Source organism: Lissotriton vulgaris, chromosome 11, assembly GCF_964263255.1.
Source record: "Lissotriton vulgaris chromosome 11, aLisVul1.2, whole genome shotgun sequence".
NCBI lineage: Eukaryota > Metazoa > Chordata > Amphibia > Caudata > Salamandridae > Lissotriton > Lissotriton vulgaris.
In genome coordinates this window covers 1074979034-1074991249 of record NC_141699.1, presented here as the reverse complement: position 1 = coordinate 1074991249, position 12216 = coordinate 1074979034, and the positions used below count along the sequence as shown (strand labels likewise).

The window sequence follows — 12216 nt, the reverse complement described above, 5'->3', positions numbered from 1 at the left end:
AACAAATATATAACACATATATTAAAAAACATAATCAATACTTGTAAAAAATACATCACATACATTTAAAATATACACTAAAATATATAACACAAATAAAATATTGATATTTTAAACAACTATATTTTTTGCAAATTATATTAATGACTTCTATTTAAAAAAAAATGATATTTCTTACCTTAGATTCGATATTCTTGACCATGATGTTCTTGCTGTCGATATTTGTGTATCACGATATTTAGAACTCGATATTTCTGTAGGTTGACAGTTCCAACTCAATATTTTGTCTAAATACCATCTCGCACAAACTGGCCTCAATTTATCATCCCCAAAGCAACACCAGCGGTGAGAGACTTACCAGCTTGCTGAAAAACAAGGTTTCCTAAATTTGTGCCAGCCTTAACAAAAATCGGCTCCACTGTCTACCCCTAGCCTTGTGTTCACTGAGGAACACACCTACCAGTGATCACCTCCGTACACCACACCAGATTGTAACATGCAAGTTGATGGGAACACCCATCCCACAAACACGGACCAAACTGAGCGCTGAGGTGAGCTCTTAGGCAGTAGTGCACAAACTGTATGTGTATCTTTCTGAATTACCAAAAACTGCCAAGTTCCTATCTAAGCAGATCCACCACTGGAGCTCCAAGTGCACCACCGTCAAGCTGCCCTATCAAACACCACAGCACAGGCCGTAAGTATATATCTGCAACTTCGTGAGAAAATGGAAGCAGGCAAAGTTAAACAAAATTCGCAACAACTACCACCCACAGGGTGGAAGGAATAGAGGCCTGGGTCCACCTCTACGACGTACGGCTGAAACCTTACTTGTGAAATCCTCCATGAACTGTACAATGGACTATTTTTTATGGACACATTTTTAAAAACAGACTATTTACACTGTGCTAAGCAAATACATCCCGAACGCCAGAAATGTTTCAAAATTTACATAATATTGCATCTTTGTACATCATTTGCTTAGCATGGGTGCGGTCACATCCATCATTAGCGTGAAATCTGCCTAGTCACATGAAGCCTACCTTGACATTTCTAAAGCACTTGCACATGGACCGCACTCACCTCACTTATACTTACACTGAACCAATCACTAGTATTCTTCACAAGCTACAAACCACACCCTCATACACCACATGATACCAGCATATGACTGCCGTGGGCACCCAGACATTGGCTAAGTCATGCTATGTAATCTCGCTGATACCTCAGGCCGTTGTCACAGATAGACTTTACTTATCCCAAGAAATAGCCTCTGTGAAAGCAAACTGTCTCATCCACCTGTACCTATGTAGGATTAGGGCCAAAATACACACAACCCAGTAGAGCTGAACCCCATTGACCAGTGGAAAACATTTCCACACAGCACTAAATTTTTTTTCCAAACCCAGTGACATTCATACAGACCTAGACAGGATGGGAAGGCGAGGCACAATAGGGGAGGATACTATTTGGCCTGAGATTTTCCAGAGAAGAGGTTCTCGGAGGTAGCAAGACCACTGCATCCGTGCGCAAACATAGCTGCTCCCATCTCTGTTCATGGTCTCTGCTTCTGTCTGTGGTCCCAGGGTGGCCCTTAGTGTTATCGGGCAGTATTCATCAGTAACAAATGGACCCGGACATGAAGTTCCAGTGCAGGGCCATTTACCTCGATGATACCAGGGAAAATTAGTCTAATTGTAACAAAACTTAACTTACACTGTATTCCTTTTGTTCAGAGGCAAAGTAACAATCCCGGTTAGCACCAGCGAACATTGTGAAGCAATACTGCATGTACCAGATATGCAATGGGGCACCTCCTTGATGATGGAAACCTACAGGCAATGTGGGCTGTTTGCCTGCACCCAGCTCGTACCCGGATTGTGGGCCCCCTACCCTTGTAACCATTCACACCCCAACCCTGGTCGTCCCTGGAGAATATCTGTCTGAGTTGTACCAACATCCGCTACAGAATGAAATAACTATTTTGCATCAGGCTAGAGAAAAAAGAACTACTGATTACTTTGGCTGGGCTCATATTTTGGAAAAATTCAGACACTCGAGTAAGCGTGGGAGGGTCTATACCCTTATTCACCTTGCAAATTAAGGAGAACACTTGGTGGTTACAAATAACTAGGTGGGAGCTACTTAAAATGATCAATAATATGAACTCAGCCTAAATGCTATCAAGGAAGAACTAAGAGCCATCCACTTCATGGTGATGCAACATCAGTATGTGTTGGACTTGATGACCACGATGGAGAGTGGGGTGTGTGACAAAATCAGCGTATCCTGCTGCACTTTTTTCCCCTGAACCTACCTAGATAATGGGACACTGACTCTTGCCATTCACCAAACTGTATGATCTACAAGCTGACATGAAGAAGAAGGGAGGTGCCACTGAGCAGACCTGCTTTATAGACATATTTTCCTGGATCCCTGATGGGTGACCAGACTGTGCCTGTCATTGTTTCCTATTTTATTGGTCTTTTTGTGCTATTTTTGTGTGGTTTCCTAAAAGTCGGGGTTTTCTGCTGTAAAAATCTCAAGGTGAGTAGTATGTAAGTAACTAGGGAATTAGTAATAGACACAAGAGAAGCACAGCAAATCTCGAATAATGTGACGGCCATGAAGTATGGGGTAAATGTGTAGTTGAAAATTCAACTAGGGGGGAATGTTAATATTGGAAACAATCAATACAAATGTTAATATATATATAACGAACATGCATCACTGTTGTTGAAATCACCCAATGCGACCTACCCCACAACCCCAAGACAGAAGTACATGGTTAGGCAGGCCCTGCGACTTAGGCCCAATGCAAGTGTTTGACAGATCACAGGTGGGGTGACAAGTAACCCTTAGACAAACGTGAGAACAGGAAAATTCAGATCGAGCCCAAAGATAGACCGCAACACCACAATGATCTCATGAGATTGGACTCAATCAAATATGTTGGGCCGGAAGGATGTGCATTCTCAAAACACCATAAAGTCATAGGCCACACTTACTCAGTCAATCAGAACACAGCATGCAAGCTACACGCAGTAATCATGCACTCCCCATGACGGACATCTGGACATGTACCCACTAGCTCTGCATTCTATCCACTCAGGGTCGAGACTCATCTGCTCTTCTTATCAAATTACCAGATTTATGGCTCTGTTCTAAAATGAATGTACAAATTTGTTTTATTACACTTTGTGAAATGTATATAAAGACAGATAAAACCAATGTACTTTGAGATAGTCTTCAGATCGCGACTCTGTTTCCTGCTCTCCCGGCTGCTGCATTTAATTAAACCAACTGTTTCTGTTTTGCCAAACGCCTCTTGTCAATTTCAATTTCAATTTCAATTCAATTCTTTATTTATGTTTTGGAACTCATAAGAGATCCACATAAAAGAAATACAACATACATTTGTGCATACACAGACTTTACATAATACAGGATAAGAACGAAAATACAGACAAACATTTGCTTCCTAAGCCCTCTAATAGATATCTAAGAAACATTTAAAAAAAAGTTATATATATTAAATATTTCATTGGGCGGATTGTACAAAGCATTTAAGAAAGAGCTCGCCTTCATGAGACCCAATTTTTAACATATATGTCTAAACAACTTTCTACGTGATATCCGCAAGGCGGGGCATATAAAGAGGACATGTACAATATCCTGGGTGGACATATTGCAAAGGTGACAAATTGCATGAGACCCATACCATCTAGATGTTAAGTTATTTAGAGGGAGGAGGTCCTGCCTCAAGAGAAACCAAAAACGCTGTATACTGTGAGGCCTCTTGTCTTTCATTCGTTCACAGTATATTCATATTCAAGCAAAAGAAGAGTGGATTACCAGACTCTTCTCAGTAGGAGAATGTGTAATGAAAGGAGAGCCACGACGATCAGGTCTATAGATTCTGGCCACCTGCCTAGTCACCAGTGGATACGAACAGGGTTTTGACCAAGGGCCCAAAGAGGTATCTGTAAGGGATTCAATGAACTGTAGCAAGGGGTCAAATAAGGTTGGTGCACATTGCTAAGCCTCAGTAAGGACATTTGTCTTGACGGATGTACCATTATACTCCGCATACCGTTACAACTACCTACCATTACAACGCGACTATTACAACGCATACCATTACAACGCATAGCGCTTTGGGGTGCTGGATAGTGGTAAGTATAATTTACTATTCTAACTCCAGTCCCCATGGACCCTAGGGAAGGTGTTGGATAGTAAATTATACTTATTCCCTATCCTATAGCGCCCCCCAGCGCAATGCGTTGTAATGGTATGCGTTGTAAAAGTCGCGTTGTAATGGTAGTGCGGAGTAACGAATGCGTTGTAACAGGTGCATACCGTCTTGACTTCAACTGAAGACAGTTGTAGGTCCATTACATTAGCGATAATTACGATAGCAAAGTAAGCTAACTCCCCCATTTCGTGCCAAAGAGTTAAATTCAGCTCTGTTTCAGAAGAAGTAGCAAGCCCAGAAGTCTCCTGTAAGTCCATGTAAAAGCTCTCATCATCATGATTAAAGGTTAGATCATCCTTATCCCCACCGTCATCATCTCTGAGTGGTGGCAACTTCTGGTCAGGTTCAGAGTCATAAACACAGTGGAGCCTTTGAGGGGTCCTTTGCTGTAGCAGTAGCATAGGAAAAGATTGGAGCTATATGGAGAATGGATGCACTGTAGCAAATTCACATTCCAAACTCTGTCATAGTTGGGTAGCTGCTGGTTCTGGGTCAGACATTGGAGCTGGTACCAGATTCTCCTCCGGTGTCAGCGGCATCAGCACTGGCGTTGATGAAGGAGGGATTGACTTGGCACTTGGAGCAGGGATGGAAGTCTGTACTGGAGTCAGTGCTGAAACACGATGGGTCCAAAGACAATCAGGTGCCAAAAAGAAGAAATAAGTTGTAGTAATTTGACTGACAGCCTATTCCTTGGGGCCCGAAGTCACACTAGAGGAAGCTGGAAGAGTGTCAAAGATATGAGTACAGCCTCCTTAAAGGCTTCGCCTTGCTGTGCATTGCCGATGGACCAGGAAACTTGAGGCACATCTGTATCAACTGCAGAATCGGCTCCTTCATAGGAGATCAAGAGTGATATTGTTGGCACATTTACATCCTCACTACTATTTTTTCAAAAGTATTGCGGGATGGGGTGGAGTCTCACTTCGTCTTCTTCCACTTAGACTTCAACTTATCCGAGGACTTCGACAATGAACATGACTTCTCGCAAGAATGACCTCTAGAGCTGGCCCAAACCATCGACTTGGAGCGAGAATGTGATTTTGTCATTTCATCCTGGGCATTTACAGCTTTTCAGTCCTACATAACACATCATCGCACAACTTGTATCCAAGCTAAATTAACAAAACACACCTTGGTGGTTTGAAGCCTGTCATTTTAGGATGGTTCATCATTCCTTGGCACAATGTATTAAGTTTTTGTGGGTCGTCAACAATAGTAGAGCTCCATATCTGTGTTCGAAGGTGAGGAAAGAAAGCAACGGAGGCAGCATGCAGGGGTGGCACTAATGTGCTGCTTTGCTCCATTGCTTCGTAGGCAAAGCGAAGCCTTCGCATGCCACACAGGGCTACCTTTCGAAAGTTTTGCTCCATCGCTTTGTAGGCAAAGCGAAGCCTACGCATGCCACACAGGGCTACCTTTGGAAAGTTTATAATCTAGTCTGGTGCCTGCAGAATATTCTAGAGGTGAGGACTCTGCTTTTAGAAGTATCGATCACAAATGTTAGTCACAGAATTTGAATTTAAACCAGAGTGGTTTGAGACTGTGTCTCAGCACCTGTTCCTTCACTCAGCTCTAGATATGTGGGGATGAATAGGGCCTCTCCAGGGGCCAATTACCTTAAAAAGGTCAAGTCACAGTTATGTTTCTTTTGTTGCCCTGTAGTACTGGATCTTCACCGGCACTTATCTCCAAATAGGCCATTTTAGCTCGAAATATTTTGGTTCTTCTGGGCTATATGGCTTCCTGATGGCTGATAACCCGGAATAATGGACGATTTCCAAAGCTCCCTTAAACCTATAGTAACAGTCATGAATGCCTTTCAATGTTGAGTTCCTCTTGGCTATGTGAGACCACAGGTAGGTTCTAAAGCACATCATGCTGCACAATTCAAAATCCTGGTTTTCCCCACAACTGCATATAGGTGGGAAGGTGCAGAGTGCTAATTTGCAGTATCTGAGGATTGGACATTTAAAATTTAGCTGCTTTTAGATCTTCAGAATGTGAAAATGTTACAAAATATTTTCTTACACTGCTTTCATGTTGTCCTTCATCCCATAATGTCAGTGAGATTGCTTCTTCAATATTACACTGAAGAATAATTAATTTACTCACTTGTTGTGTTTTAACAGGACTTCGAATGTGCCTGGGGGAACAGCTGGCCAGGACTGAGCTCTTCATCTTCTTCACCAGTCTGCTAAAGGCCTTCACCTTCAGGATCCCAGAGGGGGTGAAGGATATCAACATGGACTACATGTTTGGGTCTACACTGCAGCCACACACATATAAGATCTGTGCCATACCCCGCTAAGAATTGGGGAATTCTGAAGAGTTCAGGAATTCCGATAATGCAGGAAAAGTTTATGAAACTAGCATGTCTAAACTAGGTCAAAGTCTTCTGCAAAAATGTATAGCTGAACATGTTACATGTCCTTGGCAACTTTTTTTCTGATGTTTACTCCTTTTTCTCATAGATTAGAAATATAAAGGGTCCTTGTTGAGAGAATTATACACAGGTGTCTAGATCTGGAAAATTTTAAATATATTCAGTCACGTACCAGCTCATGTAATACTTTAATTAATTCACAGAGCTGTAGCACAGTGAATGCGCATCCTTGGCAAGTCAATCATGTAACTATCCAGAAAGTGCCTCTTACAACTCTGAGTCTGGAGCAGGAACACTTTTCAGAGTGCAGTGCTGGTCTTTTAGCATCTGTTCAATAACATCACAAGGCTCCTGAAAATCTTGGAGCTCATACAAGATATTTAGCATATCTGAGAAACCCCTTCTGAAATGACTTTGCAAAGAAAAAAAAACAGAAGCATCACGTACTGGAAGGTTCACCTGGACTCTTGCATGGGAATACTTCCAAGGGTTTGTTTTAGAACAGGACTTAAGGACATTGTTCAGCTCCTTTACACTGGAGCACAAATAGACTGATCTTTTTAAATATTACTTACATATAGACCAGGTCTTTCACGACCCACCAAAAAGCGGCCTGCAACTCATAAATGGGCCCCCTCCCCCAATCTGGGAAATGCAGGACTAAACATTCAACTTATCGTTGACTAAACTTGCATGTGTTCAAGTTTCAATCTTTTACCTCATTTCAACAAGCTTTATAAAACTGCTTCGAGGTTCTTATCTTTTTTCATCTGGTCAGTCCCAAAGACTACTTTACTGTTGTCTTAAAATTCTAAAGTTCCAGATAGGTTGTCCAGTATGAGATGCAGACACCATACTTGCTAGTCTGAATGGCATGCACTTACAATCATACAAAACCTGAGGTTAGACAAGCCATTAACTGTTTGCGTGCGCATCCGGCTCCACCCTTTGATAAGTATTTGTTAGATCCAAAGTAGAGAAGACAGGTACCCCTGCCAAATATGAAAGCAACTCATGAATGTGAGTCACATGGTACCTGTTCACTCACACATTTTCATTGAAAACTCCTTCAAACTATGAACCATCTCAGTGCTTCTTTTATTTTATCATCCATATCTACCATTCCTACACAATATGAAGTAGGATTGGCCATAAGGTTTCTCTTTAACCAGTCTCTTCCCACACCTAAACAGTTGCACCATTCTTCACACCAAAACTAGTATTATTATTATAATTATTATTAATTTAATTTTATAAGGCGCTCAACTACCCAGGGGTTCCCGGCGCCATCGGACACACGCAGAAAGAGAAAAAAAACTATTAGTTGAATAACCACGTTTTAGGCCTTTGCAGAAGTTCTTATAGATGGGTTCATGCCAAAGTGGTGTGGGGTGTGAATTTCACAGTGAAGGGCCCAGATAAGAAAAAGACAGGCCACCCATACGTGACCGTCTGGTCCTAGGGACTGAAAATTTGGCCTGAGTAGAGGATCGGAGAAGGCGCATTGGGAGGTAGGGATGGACTAAGGCACTCATATACTGTGGTGCTGTGCCCGATTTAATTTTATGCATATAACACAGAGCCTTGAATTTGACGCAGTTCTCCATCCTAAGCCAGTGAAGGTCAAAGAGAGAGCCTGAAATGGAGGACCTTCTAGGCACCTTACAAAGTAGTCTGGCCGCCGAGTTCTGTAATACCTGCAGTTTTCGAACCAACTCCTTGTTGGCTCGTAAATACAGGACGTTGCCATAGTCCAGCCTGAAAGTAACAAGGGCCTGGACCACAGTTCTTTGCGTGGGACCAGGCAACATCCAAAGTATTTTTTGAGCCATTTTAGGATGGTGAAGCAGGTTGAGGTGACCTTGACTGCTTGCTGCCTCATTGATAGCTGGTCGACAATGATTACGCCTAGATTGCGAACTATTTGCACCGGTTGGGGAAGATCACCCATTTGAGGAGGGAGAAGATTAGCTGGGTATCATCAGCGTACGAAAAATAGATAACCCAGCCTCTTCAGCTATTGTGACCAGGAGTCTGACATAGATATGAAATAATAATGAACTGAGGATAGAGCCCTGCGGTACTCCATAAGGAGAAGCATGAGACTTAGAACTTGCTGACGAGGAAAAGACCTGAAAAGTATGGTTGGTCTAAAAATCTGTGAGCCATTTGAGTGCTGTCCCAACAACGCTCAAAGATTGTAAAGCTTTTAGTAGGGCGGTATGTGGCACAGTTTCGAAGGCAGCACTTAAGTCAAGCAGTATGAGTGCCACAGTTTCACCCATATCAAGACCTTGACGCAAAGTGTCTGTAACTCCCAAAAGAGTGGTTTCCGTAGAAAACCTAGCTCTAAAACCAGACTGAGATGTATGTAAAAAATGTTGGGAGTCAACAAACTGCTTCAGATGTTGGTTAATATGTTTTTCTAAAAGTTTTGAAAAAGCTGGAAGTAAAGAGATTGGGCGGAAATTAGATAATTCCGGCGGATCAGCATTAGCTTTTTTTCAAGAGTGGGAGGATCATGGCATGTTTCCATGCAGTTGGAACAGCTGGTTCCTGCAAAGAGGCATTTAGCAACTCCATACCTTCTTCATCGCCAAATGAATGTTGAATCAGCCCAGAAATACCCTTAAATCTAATTTGTCTCAGTATAGCGGGAGGGATTTACATCTACTGGCTACAATTTCCTTTCATCCTATACATTTCCTTTATGTCTTCTTAGTAGTAATGGACAAGGCTTTAAGTCTAATAACAATGCATGGATGACATACAGCAGATCTACCCGGGCATGCCAGGTTTTGCAGGGCCTTTGTAAAAAACCTACAGGAGGGACTACATTTCCATTTAAGCAAGGTGGCTCGAGCACTTTATTAAAAGTATGAAACAATGTTCTCCAGCATAAGACGAGCGAGCACTGGTGTGGAATTTTTTTTTAAGAAAGACTAATGGGCAAAATGCTATAGAAATCTACTTATACTACAAAGAACTCCATTTTCCCGAACCTGCTCAATAATAATATGTTGAACAAATAAACATACCTATAACTGTGGTTTCATATAACCCTGTCTAAGTATTTCATAAGTGCTTTTACAAAGAAGATTCCAATTGGGAGAACAGTGTTTTCAAGGAAGGCACTTATAGAAATCATAAATTACAAATGTACTTGGTGCACTTTGTATTGGGAGATCAGCATTACATAACTACATATGTACATTTTTGCTAGAACCAAGCTGGGATCTACAAAACCTCTGACATCCAGGTAGGAATGAAGTTGAATTGATTGTCTTAGAGCACATGTTCTTAACTTGTGGTCCAGTGACCCTTGGGAGTCCACAACGCCTTCTCCGCGGGACCACAACAGCTTAGAAAAATAAAAATAATGAAAAATTCATAAAGTGTATATAAATAAAAAAAACTTGTTAAATTGAAGTTTGTAAAACGTTCGGTAAATTTGCAGGACTTTGAAATTGGGGGCTAAAAATTAAGTTGGAATCCTCCTTGATTGGTGGGGCCAGTGCAAGTACATCAAACAGAATACAGTATGGACTGTGGGTGACCTCAATTGAACTTAGATAAACTTCAACCTTGCCATTGAATTTTAAACGTTGATTTGTTGTATATTTTGTTATAATCAATATTTCTTCATTTGTGTACTTGTTTAATGAATGCTTGTTTCTGTATTTTCGTGTATTATTTTGCAGACCAAATCATCAATATTAGGTCCCTGCTTCCAGCAATGACTTATTGGGGTCTCAAAAATGATTCAGTCAGTGTCTCTGAATTCCAGTAGAAGGCAAAAGGGTAAGAACCTCTGTTAAAGAGCTCCTGAAATAATGACTTTTCTAACTCGTCTGCGAATGTCTGGAGCCATAAAAGATGATTCAGCAAATTTCCATTCCAGTAAGTACGAGACATTATCTCTCAGGGTGATGAGGATTCCCACTTAAGAAAATCAGAACCTGTGAGTCGTGGCAAATAGCAGTAACATAGAAAAATAAGCATTGGTAATGCATTGGTTTCGCCTATGCAATAAATAATAGCCGTTTTCATCAATCATCATCCGACAGAAGAACAGCGCTCCCTCCCTGATCACACTAGAGGGGAGAGCATGTGGTGGAATGGGCAGAGCTGCTGACTCATGAGCTGGAGATCCCGGTTTGAGTCTTGGTGGCACCGCGCAACATCTTGTGATTCTTTGCAAATCGCTTAATTCCTTTGTTTGATAAATTGTTAAATAAATATACTTTACGAGAAAGAAGCAAAACTTTATGAAAATATAGTTACACTAAAGTGGATTTTAACAGTATTTCGACTGCGGGAATCAGATACGAGAAGCAGACAAGGAACAAGCATTGGTAAACACAGGAAAATTTGCAACAGCCAATGGAAATGGAGAATAAGTAAGTGGCACGCACAGGAACCAATGAGAAGCCAGAAAAGAGAGGAGGCGGGATGTAAGTCCCTTTTAGGTTTCTAATAAAAACAATAGATTTCTCAAGCACAACGCAAGCCCTGCACAGGCGAAACTTACAACGCAGCAAATCATACACTTACCTGGGCCCAGTGGGGAGCACCTTAAGGCCTAGTGTGTGAAAGCCCTTACCTGCATCCTCTAGAATCATTTTTGGAGTGTGCAGTCTAGTGGCATTGAGATCATGTGAAAATATGACAAAGCTCTAATACTTTCTTTGCTAGAGAAACCTATCCACAGCATTTCAAAGTAGTATTCTGAAACATCCTGAAATTAAAAGCATGTTTACTTTACACCACCATACAGTGTGGTGCACCCACTTTGTAGAGGCGCGGAAAGGACTGTCAGAGCCTCCCAGAAGAGGCAGGAGACCGAGAGTCCAGGAGGTCTTTAGTCGTGGCTAAGCCATGCCTCTGTAGCTAGATTGAATGGATAGGATATCCATGTAGCGGAGAGCACGTCTGAAATAGCTAAATACATGTTGGTAGGTGTTACTCAAGCCAAATAAATTAAATTGCTTCCATTCTGGCAGTTTCCTGGTGTGCCATGGTACAAGCTTTGGGAAGTGGAGTCCTAGAAAGAGTTGTGAAGCGAATGCTGTGGCTCTGACTGAAAGAACACCTTCGCAGCACATTTAAGGCAGAAAATGTCACCACAAAGAGAACTGTAGATGGCTGGCAGGGTAAATCTCCCAGCATAAAAAGTGCCAAGGGGGCTGTGCTTGTGGAATTACTTATGCCACCAGCATTAGGAAAAAATGTAAAACATTTTTTGCCTGAAGCCACCACCGGGCACATGTTTTGATACGGTGAAAGCTTCCAGTTATCTAATAGTACAATCCAAAAGCTGAATTAGTCACCAGTCAGATAATTATCTGTTTAATACCAACCTTTTAACTCATACCAGTTATAAGTTTGGCAGTGGCGCTGGTGCACTGGGCCAAACCCAGCAGTTTTCCTGAGATGAATCTTTTTAGTTGCCTGAAGTTAACATCAATCAAACATTTCAATTTACAGTGTAGTCCATTTTTGCCACACAGTGAGGATCAAGATTTGGTAAATAGTGTTAAGTAAAATGTTATTACAAATTTAGGACCAAAATAAA

At 41.6% G+C, this 12216-nt stretch overlaps 1 protein-coding gene across 1 annotated transcript in view; it reads left to right on the top strand.

Moving 5' to 3' along the window:
* LOC147684139 (cytochrome P450 2J4-like) overlaps positions 1-7059 on the top strand; it is a 119002-nt gene extending 111943 nt beyond the window's left edge. Inside the window, exon 9 of the mRNA XM_086944529.1 lies at positions 6388-7059. Within this exon, the coding sequence (XP_086800655.1) occupies positions 6388-6566 (179 nt within the window). The 3' untranslated portion in view covers positions 6567-7059. The remainder of the gene's footprint in view (positions 1-6387) is intronic.
* Positions 7060-12216: the final 5157 nt, after the last annotated feature.